This window comes from Sus scrofa, chromosome 9 (assembly GCF_000003025.6).
Source record: "Sus scrofa isolate TJ Tabasco breed Duroc chromosome 9, Sscrofa11.1, whole genome shotgun sequence".
NCBI lineage: Eukaryota > Metazoa > Chordata > Mammalia > Artiodactyla > Suidae > Sus > Sus scrofa.
The window spans coordinates 65,207,421-65,232,072 of record NC_010451.4 but is presented as its reverse complement, the minus strand read 5'-3'; the positions used below and the strand labels follow the sequence as shown (position 1 = coordinate 65,232,072).

The window sequence follows — 24,652 nt, the reverse complement described above, 5'->3', positions numbered from 1 at the left end:
TTCCACTCATCAGGAGGAGACGACAGCCCTAAGCCAAGAAATCACTGCCAGGGGCCCGGGCTGGTAGCACTACAGGCGGTAACCAGACTCTCGGGTTTTCCTGTACCCAGCTCTGCCTTCAAGGAATCACAGCCCCAGAATTCCAGAATCTCACATCTGCAAGGGACTGAGAATGCACAGGAATGCCCCTGCTTTATGGAGCCCAGAGCCCCAGGGAACACTCATAACTCCTCTGCCCAGGCTGCCCTGCTGTTTGCCAGCTCAGATGGGTAGTAAATTCCTTCTTGTGAGCGCTGAAACCCATTTCTCCTCCACCAGCCAGCACAGTGGGCAGACACAGTGGTAGCGCGATTGGGAATGGCCCCTCAGATGACCTGACCCATAGGTCACAGAGCACCTGCAGGCATTTTTTCTTGGTCTACATAACATTTAAAAATTCCTTTTTTTTTTTTTTCTTTTTAGGGCCACACCCAAGGCATATGGAAGTTCCCTGGCTAGTGGTCAAATCGGAGCTGCAGCTGCCAGCCTACACCACAGCCACAGCGAAGCCAGATCTGAGCCGCACCTGTGATCTACGCTGCAGCTCACACCAACGCCGTATCCTTAACCCATTGGGCAAGGCCAGGGATCGAACCCGCATCCTCATGGACACTGGTTGGATTCATTTCCACTGAGCCATAACGGGAACTCCCAAACCTTTTTCTTTCTTTTTTTTTTTTTTAATCCATTATTTACTCCAGCTTCAGCATTCCCAAATACCTCCCAGCCCAGCTGGCTTTCCTTGTCTTCGAGACCCGGCTGGTCTCTAGAGGTACCAGTTTGTGAGGCCAGGCCTGTCCACTTACAACTCCTCAGGATTTAGCAGTAGTGACCATACATGAAGAGGTTCCTTAGTCTAGTGTTCATTTCCTTCCTTAAAAGTTTAGCCTCAGAGTTCCCAACGTGGCTCAGCGGAAACGAATCTAGCATCCATGAGGATGCAAGTTTGATCTCTGGCCTCCGTTAGTGGGTTAAAGATCTGGCATTTCTGTGGCTGTGGTGTAGGTTTGCAGCTATAGCTCCAATTTAACCCCTAGCCTGGGAACCTCCATATGCCGAGGGTAAGGCCCTGGGGGGGAAAAAATATTAGCTTCTTCCCTTCCAGAGCTATGCTCACCTCCAAGGATTTCCTTCCTCCCATCCTGCTCTAATCTCTATCTTGTGACCTTTATTAATATAAAAACAACCAAACCCCCAAAAAAAGCAGCAGAGGAATTTTGTTACTTTTTCTTTTCATGCGCACATGCATTTAGGTCAGTTGTTCCAACCAGCAGCAGTATCACCTCTTACTTTACCTTCTGGGATTTGGGGAAATTCGAGGTGTTATGATGACTGGGACAATTAATGCTTGAGGGCCAGAGATGCTCAGTATCCTGCTAAGTAAGGCATAGGTGCATTAAAAAAAAAAAAAAAAAAAAAAAAAAAAAGCCCCTAACCCTCATGGAAAAACACTGATTGAAATGGAACTGGCTTAATTTTTTCCTAATCTTTTATTTAACTTCTTTCTCTATGCCTCTGCAAAATGGGGATAACAGATTTCATTCACAGGACACTACATTTCTATCTTTTTTTTCTGTCTTTCTTTTTTTTTTTTTTTTCCCGCTTTCTAGGGCCACACCTGTGATGTGTGGAAGTTCCTAGGCCAGGGGTCAAATCAGAGCCATAGCTGTGAGCCTATGCCACAGCCATAGCACCACCAGATCCAAGTCGCATCTGCCACCTACACCACAGCTCACAGCAATGCCAGATCCTTAACCCACTGAGCGAGGCCAGGGATCAAACCTGCATCCTCATGGATCCTAGTCAGATTCATTACCACTGAGCCATGATGGGAACTCCCGAGAAGACTACATTGCTTTCATAGGGTTCTTGTAAAGATGACCCAAGATAAAACAGATGCTTGACACACACACTGAGCATATAATAAATAGTAAGGATGATGACTGATTTTAAAAAGTAAATAGTGAGGAGTTCCCGTCGTGGCTCAGTGGTTAACGAATCCGACTAGGAACCATGAGGTTGTGGGTTCAATCCCTGGCCTTGCTCAGTGGGTTAAGGATCCTGCGTTGCTGTGAGCTGTGGTGTAGGTTGCAGATGAGGTTCGGATCCCATGTTACTGTGGCTGTGGCGAAGGCCGGTGGCTACAGCTCTGCTTCGACCCCTAGCTTGGGAACCTCCATATGCCAAGGGAAGTGGCCCTAGAAAAAGCAAAAAGACAAAAAAAAAAAAAAAAAAAAAAGTAAATGGTGATAAAAGCCCATGAGTCTGGAATCTAGTCCTGCTAGAGTAGCTAGTCTGCCATTAACCAAGAACGTGGTCATGACCGTGACATTTCTCCTTTCCGAAAAATGAAGGCTTGCACTAGATTTCTGGAGTTCTGTTCTTCCCCAAGAGTCTAAGGTTCTGTGTTACTAAGAAGATGCACGACAGACCCTTTTGATTTTCTTTCAGGCTCTCCTTGTCTGGGCCAGCATTCCCAGGAACAATGTTGAATGCTGACCTGAGGCTGTATTCCCACCACATCCTTAAAGAAGACTGGGAAAGAAGCAATGTGTAATGTCTACAGGACAGATACACACTGGATAGCATTGCTGTCTTGAAGTCCGTGAGGTTTTGAGGGAGGCTGTAATAATGGCTAATGGCCTTGACTTCTTCCAATTGTTCCCCTTCCTCAAATGGAGAAAGAGCTTTCTCCGCAGAACCCGTCCCCTTGTGATGGGTACCTGCCGATCACTAGACTCTTATCACAAAGGGATTCAGGGAAACAGCATCTGAGGCTCAGCAGTGAGGCAGAGGCTCAGAAAGTGATCCCTGGGAGTTCCCATTTCGGCTCAGTGGATTACCAACCTGACTGGTATTCAGGAAGATGCGGGTGATCCCTGGCCTCGCTCAGTGGGTTGCCGTGAGCTGTGGTGTAGGTCAAAGAGGTGGCTCAGATCCCGAGTGGCTGTGGCTGTGGTGTAGGCTGGCAGCTGCAGCTCCGATTCGACTCCTAGCCTGGGAACTTCCATAGGCCACATATTCGGCCCTAAAAAGCAAAAAGAAAAGAGAAGAAAAGAAAAGAGCTTCCCCACCCTTTGTTCCCACCTGCTGGCTGTGATTGGAGGCAAGGTGGGGGCAGCTGTACATCAAAGGAAAAAAGCAGCAGTTCAGCTCATTTGAATAAACCAGGAAGAAAGGAACTGCAATAGCTGATTATCGAGAGACTATTTCCTAACTAGGTTACAGATAGTCAGAAGAAATGGATAAAATAAAAAACAAGGAGTTCCCGTCATGGTGCAGTGGTTAACGAATCCGACTAGGAACCATGAGGTGGCAGGTTCAATCCCTGGCCTCGCTCAGTGGGCTAAGGATCCAGTGTTGCCATGAGCTGTGGTGTAGGTTACAGACGTGGCTCGGATCTTGCGTTGCTGTGGCTCTGGTGTAGGCCGGTGGCTACAGCTCCGATTAGACCCCTAGCCTGGGAACCCCCACATGCCATGGGAGCGGCCCAAGAAACGGCAAAAAAAAACAAAAGAAAAACACAAATATAATTCTCTTTGTGCCTGGTGTGTAATTAGAGTATCATTTATTCTGAACTTCTTACTTCAGATTTGACTTCCTGGACATTTGAGACATCTTACAAAAGCTTCCTCCAAGGACCTGGAATAAGAATGTTTAAATAAAGACTTGAACCTAGGGGGTTGTCCTTAGGCAGAATCAACAATGCTGTTTTAACAGCAAAGGGACCTTCCTCTTAGATTTTATAGGTTGCTGGGGCCCTCTGGTGGAAGATGAAGCTTCCGTCTGCTGGTTAGAGGCCAGAGAGTTGATTGGTCCTTCTTGGTTGAGCAAGCTGAAACCTCTAGCTCTGAAGTGAGCAGAGGAAGACGAAATGTCAGGTGCTTGGGACCTCACACACGTGACCTCATTTGTCCCTCAGTGTTCTGGTTTCTAGGTCAGGGAGCTGAGCTCAGAGACATTGAGTTGCTAAGATCACTTGCTGGGAATTCTAATTCAAAGCCAAGGATTCCAGAAATCCTGATGGTCACAAGTGTTTTGGTTTTGTGGCGGCTTGGCGGGGTGGGGGTTGTCTTTGTCTTTTTAGGGCCACACCCACAGCATATGGAAGTGGCCAGGTTAGGGGTTGAATAGGAGCTATAGCCGCTGGCCTACACCACAACCACAGCAACGCCAGATCTGAGCCGCATCTTCAACCTACACCACAGCTCACGGCAACGCTGGATCCTTAACACACTGAGCAAGGCCATCCATGTCCTCATGGATACTAGTTGGGTTTGTTACCACTGAGCCGTGGTGGGAACTCCCAAAAGTGTTTTAAATACGGATACCCATGCACACATGCATGTGCGCACACGCACACGTGCGCACACACACCCACACCCACACACAGAGGGGAGGGAGGGAGAGAAAAGAAGTTGGAGTAGGAGAAGAGGAGGAGGAGGAGAGGGAGGGAGAGTAGGGGAGGGGAGGAAGAGGAGGAAGAGGAGCAGGAGAAAGCATGTGCAATTATCCCCAAAATGTGTCCCTTGTTCAGTTAGCAGTTTTATTGCAATGTCCTTCGCTGGAGTTTGAATTAAGGTTTTTCAGTATAGGACACCAGAAGTTTCAGGTTTCTTTAAACTGTTTTGACTACATGGCTTATTTCCCACCTTTTCTTTGAAAGGTTAATGATGAAGAGAAAAGCGCCCCAGAGGGAGAGGATGCAAGCTGGAGCGACCCAGAATAAATGTGTTCATCAGCCAAGCACTGCTTGATGTCCTTCCCCTCCGTGTAAAGCAAGGGTGTGGAAGATAATGATCTTTTTTTTTTTTGTCTTTTTTTTTTTTGCCTTTTCTAGGGCCACTTCCCTCGGCGTATGGAGGTTCCCAGGCTAGGGGTCGAATTGGAGCTGTAGCCACTGGCCTACGCCAGAGCCACAGCAACGGGGGACCGAGCTGCGTCTGCGACCTACACCACAGCTCAGGGCAACGCCAGATCCTTAACCCACTGAGCAAGGCCAGGGATCGAACCCGCAACCTCATGGTTCCTAGTCGGATTCGTTAACCACCGCGCCACAATGGGAACTCCGAAGATAATGATCTTTAAGGACATATTAACCTAAGAGATAGTGTCTTGCACACCTGGCCCTAAACCTGAAATGAATGCTCACTCCCCTCTCCCTTCTTTTCTCCACCCTGAAAGGTCTTCTGTGTATGTGTGTGGCTGAAACATGTTGAGTATCTAATGGAAATCGAGGCATCCAGGAGAACAAGACAAAAATCTGTCTTTATTCTCATGACCTTGCCCATAATTTCCCACTTCCCTCTCCCTCCCAAATGTACTATTATAATTTATAGACTACAGCAGGGATTTTCAGAATGTGGTTCCTGGACTAGCAACACCGGTGTCACCTGGCAGAAATGCAGGTGCTCGGGCCCACCCAGCCATACCGGCCGGAACCTCTGGAAATGAGGTCTAGCAATCTGCTGGCAAAGCCCTCCAGGTGATTCTGAGACTTGCTAAGGTTTGAGAGCTACTGCTCGAGCACAGGGTTCTTAACCTAAGGTCCACAGAGGGTGTCAGGGGGTCTTAAAGTCCCTTGGGTTTGCATGTACAGTTTTACATGTGTATTTACCCTTTCTCGGGAGAGCAACCACCTCTTGAGCCCAAAATACCAAATAAGTTGCCTCTGACTTTGTAATTCTGTTTCATGGTAAACATCCCCACGAACACTTCTCTCACCTCCATTTATTTACCTTAAAAGACTCCTGGCTTTCCCCCAAAGAATCTTGGTGGTCATTTTCCCACGCCTCATCTACCTTCAGTAGAGAAGGAATGACCCCCCCTGTACTGTTACCAGCCAGTTATCAGCCAGACTGAACATAAATCTCTGATTTTTTTTTTTTAATCTTTTTAGGGCCACACCCACAGCATGTGGAGGTTCCCGGACTAGGGATCAAATCGAGCTGTAGCCGCCGGCCTACACTACAGCCACACCGCAGCTCATGGCAACACTGTATCCTTAACCCACTGAATGAGGCCAGGGATCGAACCTGCACCCTCATGATGCTGGTCAAATTCATTTCTGCTGAGCCACGACAGGAATCCCAAATCTCTGATCTGTTAAGACTTAAACCTAGACTTCTCTTTTCTCTTCCTTTATTGCGTCATCCGCTGACATTCCAGACACCTTCCCTCATTCATTACAGACTTTGGGTTCCTACAGTCCTGCCATCGTCCTGGGTAATAGCAACGTCATGTGAATGAATGACTCATCCAACACCCCAGCCTCACAGGACTGTCCCTTGACCTCTCAACATCAAAGGATCTCACCTCCGTAACACTCGGACCATTTATTCTGTGCCAGGCCTGGGACTTGCCCTTGCATGGCATTGTGGTAGATGGCTAAGACTAAGTTAGACTGTGGTAACAAACTCCCAAATCTCGGTGGCCTCCAGTAAAATGTCTGTTTCTCTGCCCATTGCAGGACAGCTGCCTCTGTGTTCCCTGTCCTCGTCAATCTTGGAGTCAGCCTGAAGGAGCAGCCCCGGATCTGGGGTGCACTAGTCTTGTGCTGAGGTAAAGGTGCAGACTGGCCCCCAGGATGGTCCTCAAATCTCCGTTCAGAGGTAGCTCGCTGCACTTCCACTCACATTTCATTCCTGCCACTGGGACAGGAGGCACAGTCTTCTCTGAGGCCTGGAGGGAAGAGGCAGAAGTCTTTGAAATCTTTTTCTAGGACATCAGTCTCTCTCGACTCTATCCACTCCTGTTATACCATCCTTTCAATTTCATTAAAGCCCCCTCCTGGAAACAGAGAGAATAGATGCACTGAACACTTAGTAAGTGCTCACTTGACATCTGTTATCCTGTGAGGTACTTGGGGTTTAGAGAATTTAATAACCTGCCTTCACCTTCTTCTTTGTATCTTCTATTTAGAACCATCACTTCAATGGTTAGGGAAATAGGGAGTTCCCATTGTGGCTCAGCAGGTTAAGGACCCAGCTAGTATCCATGAGGATGTGGGTTCCATCCCTGGCCTGGCTCAAAGGGTTAAGGATGTGGCATTACCATGAGCTGCAGCATAGATTGCAGATGAGGCTCGGATCTGGCATTGCTGTGGCTCTGGCATAGGCTGGCAGCTGCAGCTCCAATGACCCCTAACATGGGAACTTTCATATACCACAGGTGTGGCCCTAAAAGGGGGAAAAAAAAAAAAAAAAAAAAACTATCACGGGAGTTCCCATTGTGGCACAGTGGAAATGAATCTGACTAGTATCCCTGAGGATTTGGGTTTGATCCCTGGGTTCATTCAGTGGGTCGGGGATCCGGCTTTGCTGTGACCTGTGGTGTAGGTTGCAGACGCGGCTCAGATCCTGTGTTTCTGTGGCTGTGGCATAGACCATCGGCTATTAGCTCCAATTCAACCCCTAGACGGGGAACTTCCACATGCACAGGTGCAGCCCTAAAAAGAGAAACAAAATGAAACAAAAAACTATTAGGGAGAGAGAAGGACCAGTTAGAATTGCAAGCCCAGGTCGGGGACGAGAATGTGTAGTAACGGCAATCTGCAAGTTGCGTGGTTTTTCTCCTGAAGCACTCAGCAGATGGACCAGAGGCAATTCTTTCCTTAAGTGACATCTGCCAATGTCTGGAGACAATGTTGATTGTCCTAATTGGTTGAGCAGTAGCCAATGCTACTGGCTACTGGCATCTAGTGAATAGAGCCCAGAGAGGCTGTTCAGCATCCTACAGTGCCCAGGACATCCCTCCCCTCCACAAAGAATTTTCCAACCCAAAATGTCGATAGTGCTGAGGCTGAGAAACCCAGGTCTAGCGATGGGATAGTCTCAAGCAACTGTCTTGGAAAGCTGCCTACTCTGTTCTCACTCCTATTTTCCAGGGTATCAGTTTCAGACCTTCTCTATTCTCTTTCAACTTGTACCCCAACTACCTCCTCTTTTACACTCAGCTCTTTCCTGCCATGCTCTCAGCTACAGCCTTCCCAGATGCTACTCTTCCCTCACTGAAAGGCCTTTGCATGTCTCCTCCTATCGATGGAATTCTCCTCCTCTTCAAACTCTTATCCTGCCTTTAGATCTCAGCTTCTCATTTCAAGGAGGTTGTTCCTAAACCCATGACTAAATTAAATTAGGCCCTCCTTCTATGTTTCTCATAGCAGCATGTATTCTCCCAACATAAATCTTCACTGCACTACACACTGATAGTGTTTGATTAGTTCCCCCTAAGCCATGAGAGCAGGAACCATGTTCATCACCTTCACTGTTGTATCCCCAGTACCTAGAAGGCATAAGATACATAATAGGTACTTAATATTTACAGCCCAGGTCTCTCCTGAGCTCCATTTCCATTCGAAGCTCCTTATACGCACAAAATCAACACATCCCAAACTAAACCCATCATTTTTACCTATCTCATTGCCATCACCAAAAACCTACACTTTTTTTTTTTTTTTTTTTTTTTTTTTTTTGCTTTTTAGGGCTGCAGGTGAGGCACACGGAAGTTCCCGGGCTAGGGGTCGAATCAGAGTTATAGTGGCCGGCCTATGCCATAGCCACAGCAACGTGGGATCCGAGCCGCATCTGCAGTCTACACCACAGCCCACAGCAACGCTGGAGCCTTAACCCACTGAGCGATGCCAGGGATCAAACCTGCGTCCTCATGGATACTAGTCAGATTCCTTTCCGCTGCACCACAACAGGAACTCCTTACCCATATTCTTTATCTCAGTTAATGACACCACCATCCAGCCAATTGCCCCAGCCATCCTTGATTCCTCCCTTTTGCTCAGATCCACATTCATTCATGAGGCCTGTCACTTCTGTCTTGATTTCTCTCAAATCCATGCACATCTTTTGGGCTTTTGTCTCAGACACGATGGTTCTCTTTTTTTTATTATTACTCAATGAATTTTATTACATTTATAGTTGTACAACAATCATCACAACCCAATTTTATAGCATTTCCATCCCAAACCCCCAGCGCATCCCCCACACCCCAAAGTGTCTCATTTGGAAACCATAAGTTTTTCAAAGCCTGTGAGTCAGTACATGTTCTGCAAAGAAGCTCATGGTTTTCTTTTTTTAGATTCCACATGTAAGTGATAGAATTTGATGTTGGTGTCTCACTGTTGGACCAACTTCACTTAGCATGATCATTTCTATGTCCACCCATGTTGCTGCAAATGCTGTTCTTTCTTTCCTTTTAATGGCTGAGTAATATTCCATTGTGTATATACAGCACATTTCCTTTATCCACTCCTCTGTCGATGGACATTTAGGTTGTTTTCATGTCTTGGCTATTGTATAGAGTGCTGCAATGAACACTGGAGTACATGTATCTTTTCGAGTCATGGTTTTCTCTGGATAGATGCCCAGGAGTGGGATTGCTAGATCAAATGGTGATTTTATTTTTCACTTTCTGAGGAATCTCCATACAGTTTTCCACAGTGGTTGTACCAATTTACATTCCCACCAATAGTGTAATAAAGTTCCCTTTTCTCCACACCCTCTCCAGCATTTATTGTTTGTAGACTTTTGGATGATGGCCATTCTGGCTGGTGTAAGGTGGTACCTCATAGTGGTTTTGATTTACATTTCTCTGAGTGATGCTGAACATCTTTTCATGTGTTTTTCAGCCATCTGTATGTCTTCTTTGAAGAATTTCAGACACAATGGTTCTAACTGCTGACTGACTTTAATTCTTAGAGGCCTTGGACAGATTAACTTTGCTAAGCCTTCAATACTTCATGGGACAATAGATGCCACGTCAGCACATACTATGTGTTTAATCAATGTTACCTATTATTACTCTTTCCAGGTCCACTGCCATTAGCTTAGGAATATAATCATTTCTAGCCCAGATTGCTGCCATAGGCTAATTGTTCTCCCTACTTCTGTTCTAGCCAGCATTCCAGTCTCTTATCAATAATGTAGCCAGAATGATCTTTCAAAACCGTAAATGAGATGTCACATTCCTGCTTAAAACACTTTGATGGCTCTGCACTGTCTTCAGAATAAAGTTCAAACTTGTCAGCTTGGTTAATCACACCTTCACTACCTAGTCCAATCTCTCATCACTTCTCCAATCATATCCTCTGCTTCAGTTATGTGGAAGAATTTAACATTTCCCAAACAGGCCATTCTCTTACCTGTAGGGTTTTTTTGTTTTTTTTGCCTTTTCTAGGGCTGCTCCCGCAGCATATGGAAGTTCCCAGCCTAGGGGTGGAGTCAGAGCTGTAGCCTCCAGCCTACGCCAGAGCCACACCAACACGGGATCTGAGCCACGTCTGCGACCCACACCACAGCTCATGGCAACACCGGATCCTTAACCCACTGAGCAAGGCCAGGGATCAGACCCACAACCTCATGGTTCCTATTCGGATTCGTTAACCACTGAGCCACAACGGGAACTTCTGTAGTTCTTTCATTTGCTGTTTCCTCGGCCCATGTGGAAACTGTCTTATGTCTTAACTTGATTGTTAGACCGTAGGCAACCTGAGGGTGCTTCCCCATTCCCTATGGTATATTCCTAGTACCAAGCAGGCTCTGGCTCATATTAATGCTTAATAACTATTTACTGAGCAAATTTAACTCCTATCCTTAATTTTGAAGAGGAAATAAAGCAAAGGGAAAGCATTAATCAAATGAGTTTAGGGTTGGGGATGTACATAGCAAGGTTATCCCTGTACCCCCAAAACTGTAACGACCTGAAATCTTTCTAACAGTACTAATACCTTTTATACCTTCAGAGGTTAGATTTGAGCAAATTCTAGCAAACAAGTACTGGCTGGGCATTTGTCTGCTAACAAGAGTTTAGCTCAGTTACTACTTTCAGCTTGCCCTCCTCTAGCCTCAAGGCTACATTCAATAAAGATGATAAATCTGCAGCATCGGGAATCAAAGTGAGTAGGAGGTAAATCCCAGGAAACAAAACATGGTATGCAGTTATTATTAAACAGTAATTTTTTAAAGAGATCACAAAACATGGAAATGGTTGTGTGGACACAAAAACTCGCCTCATCCTTCTCTAATGTTCTGCCTTATTTTTTCTTTTCATTTAAAAAATGCTCTCCCTGGAGTTCTCATTGTGGTACAGTGGAAACTAATCCTACTAGTATCCATAAGGATGTGGGTTCAATCCCTGCCCTCGCTCAGTGAGTCAAGGATCCGGCGTTGCCCTAAGCTGTGGTGTAGGTTGCAGAGGCAGCTTGGATCGCGTGTTGCTGTGGCTGTGGTGTAGGCCGGCAGCTGTAGTTCTGATTCGACCTCTAGCCTGGGAACTTCCATATGCTGCTGGTGCAGCCTAAAAAGCAAAAATAAATAAGTAAATAAAAAATAAACATAAAAAATGCTATCCCTATTTCCAGTAACCACCTGCACCCCATGCCCAGGGCCTCTTCACACAGGTGTATACTACCTATCTCTAGACGTCATTTGTATGGTCAGCCTACGAAGGGTGCTCCCAAAAGTTGTGCAGAGCACCAACTGACCAGAGGCTTTACCCATATTAATGGCCTTAGCTATCAGGGACAATCTTTTGAAAAACATGTGAGCTAGCCAAGCTCTTTACAAGTACATTTCCTTTTCTTTGATATTCCTCTAAAGAACAGAACCAGGGGGTCATGGACCAGCTTTAATGAAGCTCCTGAAAGTGACTGTAGTGTTGTTTGGGCTTTTTTCATACAAGATTTTGTAAGTTTCTTTAGCTTTTCAAGGAGTGCTATAATTCCCAAAAGCTTAGGAACCACTGCTAGAGACCCTAGCAGACGCGAGGCATACAAGTGATCAATGTGTACTTAGGACAAACCCTCAGTACCTCTCCACACCAGCCCCAGCTCAGAAACAAAACAGAACAGAACCCTGTGTCTGGAAGCTTTTCATAAACTCGACAGGGGCAAGTCCGTTACCTCACCATTTAAAATCTCTTCAGGAGCAAAGAGGGTGATATAACTGTGGGTTCCGAAGAGTTAGGCACAGTGGGGGAAACTCCACAGCTCACGGCCCTCAGCTCAATGTTAAAAACACTCTGCAAAATTTTGAGGTTTCCTTCAAGAGTGGGAGCCTAAAAATGAAATACAACAATTATTCTAGTAGTTAACTGTGAGTGTACGTTGGCCAGGGACAGGAGAAGGGGATTAAAAGTTGTTTTTAAGCACTATAACTTCTATTGCAAAAGCTATTCTCTTCACTCCCAAGTCGGAACAAAGACTGTACATAAAGACAGAAAACAAGATCTTGCTGTACACAAACACTACATATTTCCCAATAATGACACCACGAAATAGTAAAATGAAAAATATTTAATGCACAACAAAAAGCACAAGAGGAAAAACAGGTATTAAAAGCATTATACAGTGCAAAACCCAAAAAAGACACAAAGCGATTTAGTGGTGCTTACAAAGATTAGGCAAGAACTCGTGAAAATGTCTCCTTTCCTCATCTGGTGAGCTGGTCACTATTCAAAGTTATTTCAAATTACCTTTTCCTGCCCATTTTAGGAAACCACATCTGCCTCATCAGATGTTAGCTGAAAAATTGCATGTTTGCTACATACTGACAGTGCATTATATGCCACCCACTCAAGTGCATGTACGACAGAGCATTTCTGTATACCAAGACCCTGACGACGCAGGGATAGCTACTACCCCAATTTACACACACACTTCTCTCAGAACCTCGAGGCAAAACTCTTCTAGACAAGAGCCTCATATCAAGGAAAAGATATCTGAGCTAGAGGCATGTGCAAAAGGAGGCAACAGAGGCTCTGTGCGGCAGGTACAAAGGGGAGCTTGTGCTCAGCTTCTAGGACATGAGGTATTCAGATTATATACCCCACAGTCAGATCTACCAAAAGCTTAACAACTTCCAATACCTGATTCAAGGCAATTAAAGGTTAAGCTGCTGCCCACACTTAATCCCTACAATGGACGATGAGGTAGAAAGGGTAGTACACTCATTTTACAGATGAGAAAAAATGGAAGCTTAAGAAGGTCAAGACAGCGGAATCTTACTCTTTATCTCTACCCAAAAAGGCACCTAATAGTGTCGCGCTAGAGAATGGAAAGGTCCTGTTCAGAGGCTTGCCAAGTGCTGAGGAGGACAGAGACATTTCATTCCTCCTTTAAAACATTTTCTCTTACTTTCTAAAGGGGGAAAGGAAAAAAACCAAAGGAGATACTTTGATTCTTTAGGACAAAGGAAGTGGAAAAAATGAAGGAACCTGCAGGGGGAGAAAAAAAAAAAATCCCCCTGTAGGAAGAGGACAAGCTGACCTGAATTTCTTAATACTGGGACAAAAGAGGAAGTAAATCCCGTTGCCTCATCGTATACGCAAATCTTCAACTACAAGTTTTTTACTAGATAGGAGCTCTGATGTCACATCTTTCCTTCTTATTGCTAGAATTTACCACCTAACGCTGCAACAGAAACATTCCCAGGACTGAGTGAAAAAGAGAAACCTTATCTAAAGATACGGTAGTTAAAACCATCCAAGGGGTGATACAGAAGACTTCTGGTATAAAGGCAATACCCAGAAATAAATAATAACCTTGACCTCCAAGGAAAAAAGAGCAATAGTAAGAAAGAAAGGAAGGGGACATGTCTGACATCAAAGTACTTACTGTTTAAAAATAAAACAAAAAAACTATGGGATAAGAAATCAGATGCCCTGATAAACTATTATAAAAATGTCAATTTTCAATAGAGCATTTGTCAAATTACAGCAACTATTCTGCAAAAGAAATTGCTCTGGCAGTACTATTGTCCCTTTTGAGGATCCTTGACCCATTCCACCCCAAGAAATGAGTTCTACTCACTTGCTATGCTCCCAGAAGACAGTGAAGACAGATACTAGATGAAGGACAACAATGTGCAGAAGCAGCATCTTTGATTTCAGATAAGCTACCAAGAAATATTAACCACCTCTTTCCACAGAAACACTTGTTTCTCTAGAACACTTTAGTCATTCAAAAGGCTTTGATAGAGGTACACTAAGCCCAAGTGTAGGTTTATTATAATATTTTCTTTAACAACGCCACATTCACCTATAGTGGCATTATTTGGGATTGCACATTTATTGCATTAAAAGACCTGAAAATGCTAACAGGACATTCTCCCATAGGAGAGAAGAGATCTGATGGCTCCTAAAAAAGAACATATAGCAACGGCAAACAACTAAAGTTCTGTCAACAGAAAGGACATCTCAAGGCGATCTGGAAAAACTGTTCCCAGATTAGTTATTGGGAGTCATCTGAACCACTACCTCAGATAACCCTCATTTCCAGTGGCTTTGGGCCTCTAATATTATATCTCATATGCTACACTGCAATTAAGCTAATCACAAATCTAGGAAATCGCAGCAAAGTAACCTCAGCATACCGCATACCCTACGGCAGTGCAAGACATCTGTAAACATTGTACATGTTACTTTTGGCACAGGGAGAGCTGGCAGGTTCATTTACCTCTGAAGTGCAGCTTCTAGACACAGCCAGTCTACAGCCGTTTTTAGCAAAAGCATTAATAGTCTTGATAGTGTGTGTGCATATATGTACTTCCATGAATGGGAGAGCTGTCAAGATGAATCCTTTTTTAGGACATGAGAATGAGCAATTTAAGTAGATGGTTGGCTAAATGGAAAACAAGAGATTCACAGTATCTAAAGCAATATCCTTTCAGAAGTTCATATAACTCTCTGCAGGGAAAAAAACAAAAAAACAAAAAACCAATTATCTGGTTAACGAGTTTCACCCTTTCCAAAGAGAACCAAGAGGTAACACTACGATAGCTGTGTAGAACCCACGATCTAACATTCACCAATTTCTCATTAGTGACTGTCAAAGGCGCCAACACTGCATTGAAGTGACGTTAAAGTAACAAATGATCCTCACCTTTAAAAATAAATTCTTACAAACAAAATAATTTCCCACAAAGCATTGCATATATCTAAATATACATAAATTATTACTAAGACACAACTGAATATTTCCAATGCTTGGCAGTGATTCAGTCTTACATCAGAGGAGTTCATGGCAGTCTGGATGCTGATCCCTTGTTCAAGCCTAAGATCAGGAACCTATGATATTCCACAGATGGACTGTGAAGACATAGTAATATCAGTTTAAAGCCTTGATCTAAGATTTGTACAAAGTCTGACTTAAGTGTTAAATACAAAAGCAAACCAAAAGTTGTAAGTATAGCGTAAGCAGGATGAGTTAACATTAAGAGACAGAAGACATTTTTAGATAATCTAGAAATTTATGCTATCGCCATTTTTTTGTCTTTTTTCTTTTTTTCTTTTCTTTTTTTTTTTTTTTGTCTTTTAGGGCCGCACCTGCAGCAGATGGAGATTTCCAGGCTAGGGGTCGAATCAGAGCTGTAGCCAATGGCCTATGACACAGCCACAGCAATGCCAGTTCTGAGCCGAATCTTCGACCTACATACACCACAGCTCATAGCAACGCTGGATCCTTAACCCACTGAGCAAGGCCAGGGATCGATCCTGTGTCCTCATGGATACTAGTCAGATTCGTTTCTGCTGAGCCACAACAGAAACACCAGAATTTGTCGTTTCTGTTCTGAAGTTTTTGTCTGGGATAACATGGTCACAAATATTATTTTAAATAACAAAAATAAGAAATTTAATGCTATCATGGGATGATTTCATTAATCACAAGTCTATGAGGTGATGCAGCGGAAACAATAACTCCACTGACATCTATGTTAAAGGATCCTTTCCTGGCAATCAAAGAAACACCTGGAGCACTGGAACTCAAGGTTCTATCCCTGGCCCAGCACAGTGGGTTAAGGATCCGGCATGCTGTAACTGCTGCTTGGATCTGTTCCCTGGTCCAAGAACTCCATATGCTGTGGGGTAGCCAAAAAAGAAGAAAAAAAGACTTCTACCTCAGCATGGCTTACCCATAACTAGAAGCCAATAATAATTTAATGTCCAAATGAAGACATTTCAGAGTGCGAGTGAAGATTCAGAGACAAACTAGATAGGGTGCTAGAAAATGGGTCAACTGGCACAGGAGGACTCTGTGCTAGACGAGGACACACTAAATTAGCTTCAAATATCTACACACACAAATGAAAATTTTAAACTTTTCCTTATGTACATTTTTGAAAAAATTGCAATTTTACACTTGCAAAAGCACCTGACTGGCAAAAAATAAAACAAAATTGAGGGCTATCAAACTATCATGAGGAGAATAATGATAGGGGAAAATAGGGTAGAAAGCAATTTGACTAAATTTTCAGCCCACTTAACCATGGTATAACAAAACACTAAACTCAATGAACTGCTTGTACTTATCAAGAGGGAAATATCCTTGCCCCTAATGCCTGGAGAGAGAGACAGAGACCTGAGCTTCACTCCCCAAGAAGGACAAACACTGGAGAAAAGAGCTCAGGTTCCTCTACCACCTTTACTTGTCTTCCCAGGGAGAGAAGTAATTTAGCTGATTATATAAGAGTTTATCAGGCCTTTTCTCTTAGAGAGGGGATTAAAAGTCTATTCTAAGTCCTATTTTGGCTGCAACTAATATTCTCCAATATTTTAAGGATATTAGTTGTTCCAAATTCAATAAGCACCATCTTTTATTTTTTTAAATTTTTTTTTATTTTTATTTTTTTGTCTTTTCTAGGGCCACTCCGACGGCATATGGAGGGTTCCCAGGCTAGGGGTCGAATTGGAGCTGCAGCTGCCGGCCTACACCACAGCTCACGGCAACGCCGGATCCTCAACCCACTGAACGATGCCAGGGATCAAACCCGCAACTTCATGGTTCCTAGTCGGATTCGTTAACCACTGAGCCAGGACGGGAACTCCCAAGCACCATCTTTTAAATATTTAACAAATAATGAGAAGGAAGGAAGAACAGTTTAAAGATTTACTACAAGAGACTTAGATTCCAGTAATAGCTCTAACAGCTGTAACTCTTAGCAGTCACTTATCCTCCTGGCCATATGTGCCAAATAAAAAGGGCAGACTACATGAGTGCGTTCTAGTTTTAAAATGCTGTATCTTCACAAAACTAGCCCTCTAGAAATTAAAATATCATGCTAAATAAAAGGATCCATCTACTTCCTGTACCTGAAAATCCCTAGGCCAGACCCTCAGGGATCAAAGAGTCGGTGGGGGGTTGCGGCAGGGGCAGGGGGTTGAGTTGGGCTTTTAACAGGCAACTGGGATGAGTCTCAGTCCTTTTAAATTTGTAATTCTAGGATCTTGGTCTTTAAAATGACTATACTCCCAGCCCTGGGCATATACCAAGATCTTCTGCATCAGGAAAGCAGATAGGGATATCTATAAGGAAAAAAACTTGAAGACCTTCCATTTCTATACATACTATCCTAAGATCTGTGTGCTCTTCAAAGCTATCATTTCTCTCTTTCATTACTTTCCTTTCCACAAAAGCCATACTCCCTACTTTCAAAAGAAAGGCTGCCTGGAAGTTCCCTTGTGGCTCAGCGGGTTAAGGAAGGAGCCGGCACTGCCACTGCAGCTGCAGCCCAGGCTACAACTGTGTCCAAGGTTCAATTACTGGCCCAGGAACTCCCATGTGCTACAAGTGTGGATAAAAAAAATAAATAAATAAAAAAAGCTGCTGCTAACACATTTAGAATCTCACTATGAGCCATTGCCTCAGAATAAAAAAAAAAAAAAAAAAAAACTCTCTAGGCATCAAACTGAAGACAAAAAACCCCAGAAGACCTCCAAAACCATGAGCAGAGTCAAGCAAAGAGAGCTTTGGTTAACAACTCTGTATCTTGAGACGGGATTAAGACAGCAGAACAGGACTAGCGCTCACTTCCTCTCATAAAAACAATAGAATTACAACAAATGCTGAACAACCTTCAACCAAATGGACTGGAAACTTTCAAAAAGATATCCTACTGCAGAAGACAAAGAAAAGGCCACATCAAGACAATCTTCAGTCCATAATTTCTGTGTCAAGTTTTCTGCCTTCAACACTATTGCCTGTGGTAGGGTGGTCAAACTAAATAAAGCATCAGAAAATTCATAAAACAAACAAACAAACAAACAAACAAAAAACACTCTGCGCCTCATCTTTCTTAGAAGTGTCATTGAGAAGGTTGTACCAAAGATGTATGTAATACATTTAACTGAATAAAGTCAAATATTTTGACGGAAAACATGGTCTGATTCGGCTGATTAGTTTTATGAGAACAGGCTTGGCCAGTTTTTATGACAAGACTTTTCCTATAAATTCTATCAGCTAAAACTGCAGATCCAAAGTTTAAAGCACATCTACAATGTAGTGGATAGTAGAGCCTCTGTAAATACTTAAATTTACTTAAAAAGTTTAGCTGTCAAATAAAACATGTGCAAAAGGAAAACTAATCCAGGGTGAGCGTCATGAAATGGCAGTGCGAGAAAGGGACACAAGAGAACATTCTGAGGTGACAGAGAAGTTCTATTGCTTATTTTAGGTGGCTACTCAGATGTCGACAGTTCATCAGAAGGGAAGACTTTTATTGTCCGCTAATTGTATTTCAACTTTTAAAATGTGAAAAAGGCTATCTATACTTTTTCAAAATTATTTCTGGGGCATGTTAGCAAAAAGGTTTGATACCATTGTTCTAGGCACATAGAGAAGAAATCTCTTCCAGACTTTATAAAAATATTGGTTCCTCTGAACCATGTAGCCTAATTGTAACACAAAGTGATCTGCAATGCTATATAACCTGACTAATCAACTTATGTTGGATTTTGATGCCTTAGAACATTCCCTAACAGAAAAGAAGAGTAAGGAATAAAATGACCTAAAGAAATGATTAACTGTCTAGTAATTAGGAAAAGGAAAGAATGAATGTATTTGTACTGATTTGTACTTCCTCCTAGATCCTTATCTTTCAGAAGAGAATTGAGTGATTAACTTATCTTTTCATGTTAATGGAGTCTCCAAAATGATAACCTAATTTTAAGGAACTTACTCTCAAATTCCAAAAAAGTTTAGAAGGAAAAGTGTCCCAGAATACATGTATTTATATGAATAAATGAAAGTAGGCAATGGGTGACAATGAGCTACTCAATACTGGTACTTTGATGTATAACCTAATCCTGTTAAAATCACTCTGTAATTCACTGATTTAGCTATGCTATAAATACCTTAATAACCAACTGAATCTCTTTCTTGCAAATAGGACATGAAGCCCCAGCCTTCTTTAATCTTCTGGCACAATGAAAACAAGTGACAAGATGGCCTGTCCTCCCATGAATAATGTTCCCATCTCGTGGTCTTTTCTCACAGAGACTACATGGCTTCAAGAGATTCTGGCAATCTTCCATGTTTTCTGTATCTGTTCTCTGTTCAAAAAGGTTATCTGATTGTTCCCCCATGCTTGATATGGTCTCTTGGCTTTCAGAACTGTGAGCCAAATCCAAGAATTCCACTGAGTTGCAGGGACCAAAACACTTGGGCTTTTCTTCTTTTACATATGTATCCTTAGGCCTAACGACTGGAGCTGATATGGTTCTTCTGCAGTCAGGGACATCAATTCCTTCATTTTCTTGCTTTTCAGGTATGGCAGTGATATCAGATGTGGAGAGAGAATGGGTTAACTTAGAGCAATCTGAATACCAATCCTTCCTCAAGGCCCAGCAACGAAAACAGTACCTCTTGCTTGGAGAGTTATATTTCTTGCACTCAGTGCACTGCCACTCATCCTACAAAGACAAGTACAGACAATTAATACTGTGTGAACATAATGCTGAGAAAAAGGGAGCATAGGCCAAATTCTCATCATCTCACACTAAGCCAGTCAGAGTTCAGACATTTCACACCAGTGGTCTAGCCTAGAATTTGAACAAATTCTATAGCTACACATAGGAAAGTCTTGAGAAGCTTTACAATGATAGTGACACAACTGCCACTTCAAGCCAAAACTTGGTGTAGCTATCTCTAAGAAATTTAAATTATTTTAGCTTTCTATCTAGTCTGAGTAGAATTTACATTGTTTGCTTTTCCCCACTGCCTTCTTTTTAGGTCATTTCTCTTTGTACAACTTACTCTTTTACTGAGCAAGAGGCTAAAGAATGAAGAAGAGATACTGTCACTCTTTCCTACTAAGAAATGTTATAAAATTTGTCAAACGAGAATGCTAAAATTAAAATGAGATTTGAAAACTACTGCATTTACTTAATAGGATCAGGATCATAGGGAGCTAACTGTATGCCTAAATCACAGTCTCTGAAAAGTGAATGTTCTTGTCCTTGAATACCAAGTAATTTTTTTTTCCCTGCTTCTCCATATTCAAATCAGGAGATACCAGACCTCAATGAATTTTAAATGCCTTGCTTAATTCAAAGGTAGCTACCTGGAACAAGTCAAGAGTATTTAATGTGGATAATTGCCTGGTTTTGACAGGATCAATGATTTGACACACGCTGACTTGATTACTTTCAGAACGAAGGCCAAGCACTTCAAGTTGAGAAGTCATAATTCAACTGCCTATACCGAGGCAGGGACACAACCATTTGTTAAACTGGGATGTTCTCCAGAGAGCATCAGAACATTCTTGCCAGTTTAAGATCCTCAGATCTCATCTGAAATGCTACATAAATACTCAAAGGAACTCCATAAAGATTTGGAATTCATAATTAATGGTATGTCATAGTTTAATTGGCATCACTTTTCTTTTTTAGTAGTACATAAAAATAATAGGGTTTATTAAATTCCATGGCATCTCTGAATTGATGAAATATAACCTATTTGCTTAAATAGGTTTTCTTGGCCCAAGTAGCCTCAAAAGTCTGATTAAGATGGAAAACACTTATCTCTGTTATTTGTATTGTGGTCAGCAACACTTTATTAGTTACCTATGCACAGACAAATAATTTACAATGAATTACCATAACAGTCAGTAGTGGTGGGGTGGGAGTTGGGGGACAGGATCAACATCGGAGACAACCTAAAATGTTTATACCCCCAAGCAGCAAAATGTAAAATCCCCTCCTTATCCTTCCGCCACCACCCTTCCTCCCACAGGGAATTATCGGAGGGAAGTACTAAAAGGGAAATGGGGAACTAGTGTGAAAAGAAAGGCAAGGTATACATTTGAGCCTAGACTTGAATTGCCAATTGGCAACAAATCCATACCTAACAGCTTAATAAACAATCTTCATTTATTAGCACTCCATTCATATAAACCTATATAGAAATTAAGTCATTTTACATTTGTTTCTATTTAAGAATGCATCAAAAGTATTATTTTTATACTTGACAAAGAATTTTAAATAGCTTGTAGGTCTATCTTTGGGATTAGACAGGTGTTCAGCGGGAAAGTAGAACTGGACTATTTTGAATAACTGTGTATCCAGCATAATGGTGTAATGTCCAGAGATTTCAAAGCAAGGAGAAAGGCATTTAAGTCATCTCTTTTCAAGGTTGGGACAGGATTAGATCAACTCACCCCATTCTCTTCTCAAATCCCAGTAAAAATGTCTAACAAGATATAAAGAAACCAGTATCTCCTAACACCTAAGAAAAGTAGATAGAAATTGGGGGAAAACAGATTCTTCAACAAGTGAACCGCTAGAACATTAACATCTGAAGAGTTAGAGGGTATAAAACAGCTCTTTTACTAGAAATTCATACCTCAGACGTAACTTCTATATCAGTATCATCGTCTATGGACTTAGAGTCCTCAAGGTCATCATTTTTTCCCACTTCAATCACCTGAGAAGGCAAACACATTTCTTAGTAAGGTTTACCTATTTTAGATGAGGTTATTACCTGAGAGCAAAATGATAACAGAGCTTCAAGTTTAAAACTCACATTCTACTCCTATCACTAGCACTTTAAGAAGGAGACAGCTTAGATGTGAGACCAAAAACATGATTCTGTACAAACCTAGTTGGCATTTCAGCAAAATAAATGATTGAAAAGCACCTAGAAGGGTGACCAAATATCTTATGCATTCAGAAGGGAGAGGGTTCCCAAATTTATGACCTTAAATAAAGAATATCAGAGCACAAATCATTAACTGTGGAAATATTTTATCTTGAAAATCTAGGTAGGCATTCACAGGATTAATAAAACAGGATTCCATGAGAAAATGGAAATAAAAAGCACCATATAAAATAAAGAACTCAGATGTGAAGAACAAAATAAAGTACTGTAAAATTTTACTTTTCATACTCAAAAGTAAAGTTTGTTATGTGATCTTCTGGCTGTCCTGTAAAAACATGACATGCCATGGATTAGAAAACAAAAGTCAAGAAATGCAGAAAGTGTCTTCTAAATTTTAAATTTTAGGAGTTCAGGTCGTGGTGCAGTGGAAACGAATCTGAGTGGGAACCATGAGGTTGCAGGTTCGATCCCTGGCCTCGCTCAGTGGGTTAAGGATCCGGCGTTGCCATGAGCTGTGGTGTCCGTTTGCAGATGCAGCTCGGATCTGGCGTTGCTGTGATTCTGGTGTAGGCCGCCGGCAGCAACAGCTCCGATAAGACCCCTAGCCTGGGAACCTCCACATGCCGAGGGTGAGGCCCTAAAAAGATGAAAGGCGAAAAAATTTAAAAAATAAATAAATAAATAAATTTTAAAATTTAAAATTCTAAAAATTAAAACCCAAGTTTTGCAATCTAGTGATTGGAATAAAACCAATTATGATATGAGTTCCCGCTGTGGTGCAGTGGGTTAAGAATCTGAATGAAGCAGTTTGGGCTGCTGCTAATGCAGGTTCAATACCTGAAGGTGCAGTGGGCTAAAGGATTTGGCATTGCCACAGCTATGGCAGAGGTTGCAGCTGCAGCTCAGATTCAGTCCCTGGCCTGGGAACTTCCATATGCTGCAGGTGTAGCCATTTAAAAAAAAAAAAAAAAAATTACGACAGAATTATGAACCACTATATAGCAACATTCTCAGAAAAGTTCAAGTATTTCAAGAAAAAAAAAAAGAGTTCCCACTGTGGCTCAGTGGGTTAAGAACATGCCATAGTGTCCGTGAGGATGAGGGTTCAATCCCTGGCCTTGCTCAGTGGGTTAAGGAGCTGGTGTTGCCATAAGCTGCAGCGTAGGTCACAGACGCAGCTCAGATTTGGTATTCATGTGGCTGTAGTTGTGGCATAGGCCAGCAGATGCAGCTCGAATTCGACCCCTAGCCTGGGAACTTTCACATGCTGCAGATGCGGCCGTAAAAAGGAAAAAAAAAAAAGTATTTTAAGCCCCATCTGTCTCTAGAGAAGTTTCCAAATGTCACCTTTGTCTTCATTCTTGCCACTTGCACTCCCTTCTAATGTTAACCCCAAATAACTAGCTCAACAAATCCAAGGTATCTATCTGCCCACCACAAACATACCAGTATCTAGAACAAATCCTTCAGGGACCTAAATTACTACAAAAATCCCTTAAATCAAAAGATGCAATTTATGTCTGGTTTTTGCTCTATGTATTCAATCGCTATTTACTGAGAAGCTTACCCATGTCAGTACTGGATCTATAGCCCAATATCTTTAGAGATTTGAGCATGTGTTTGTATGACTCTTGATGTGCTCACACCATGTGTATTCTAGCTCTGTTTTTCCCCTATGTAAACTCTAAAATATGTAACGGAGTTTTCTGGTGGCTCAGTGGGTTGGGGATCTGGTACTACCACTGCTGTGGCTCAGGTGGCTGATGTGGTGTAGGTTCAATCTCTGGTCCAGGAACTTCTGCATACCACAGGTGTGCCCAACCCCCCAATTTTTTTTTTGTTTTTTGCCTTTTTTTAAGGGGCTGCACCCGAAGCACATGGAGGTTCCCAGGTTAGGGGTCTAATCAGAGCTACAGCTGCCAGCCTACACCACAGCCACAGTAACGCCAGATCCGAGACAAGCCGCATCTGCAACCTACACCACAGCTCACGGCAACGCCCAAGCCTTAACCCACTGAGCAAGGCCAGGGATCAAACCCTCATCCTCATGGATACTAGTTGGATTCGTTAACCACTGAGCCACGATGGGAACTCCCCCCCACAATTTTTTAATAAAATAAAATACGTAGTAAGACCTCGGCGTTCTGGTTCCATTAGGTATAAAACAGGTATGAAAACTATTGAGAAATCTAAGAAATAAGGATTTTTTTTTTTCCTACAGGTTATTGTGGCCATGCAGAACTTTGCCTAAAAGAAAAAAACTCCACAATAAGAGATTGGACAAGCAGGAAAAGGGTACTTTATTGCTTCTAACACAGTAGGAGCTTTACCCATGAAGTCCTGTCCTATTTTTAAGACAGGCTTAGTTAACTTAATGTCAATCTTAAAACTGGATATAGGAAAATATTAAAAAAAATACAAGGGAGGATACATGAGTCATTCGTTGTACAAAGCAGCATAGTGTCAGGTCACCATATCTGAAAAGATTATACTACATGCAAGGAAATATAATCAAGGCCCGAAATTTTTCTACAACATACCTTTTTATCTCTCACCTTCCCTACTTCTTCACTTGTTTGTTCAGTATCAGCAGCTTCAACTTTTATTCCAATACCAAACTGCTCTGATACAGACTCATTCAAAAACCACAAGTCATCTGTGGTGTCTGAAACAATGGCAGTACCAATATCCTAAAAGAAAACACCAACATGAGCTTTTGTAGTCCGAGGCTTA

General features: G+C 42.4%; 1 protein-coding gene across 4 annotated transcripts in view; it reads right to left on the bottom strand.

The window, feature by feature from the left end:
- The window catches only part of MDM4 (MDM4, p53 regulator), a 44,260-nt gene continuing 31,933 nt past the window's right edge, over positions 12,326 to 24,652 (bottom strand). For 3 of the 4 annotated variants that reach the window (XM_013989569.2, XM_021063228.1, XM_021063227.1), the window contains exons 9-12: positions 24,460 to 24,609; positions 21,665 to 21,745; positions 19,177 to 19,734; positions 12,326 to 15,135 (exon numbers count right to left, since the gene is read on the bottom strand). In XM_013989569.2, coding sequence (XP_013845023.2) covers positions 15,115 to 15,135; positions 19,177 to 19,734; positions 21,665 to 21,745; positions 24,460 to 24,609 — 810 coding nt within the window. In that variant the 3' untranslated portion in view covers positions 12,326 to 15,114. Of the gene's footprint in view, positions 19,735 to 21,664; positions 21,746 to 24,459; positions 24,610 to 24,652 lie in introns of all 4 variants that reach the window. The other variant, XR_002335784.1, reaches the window with a different exon arrangement.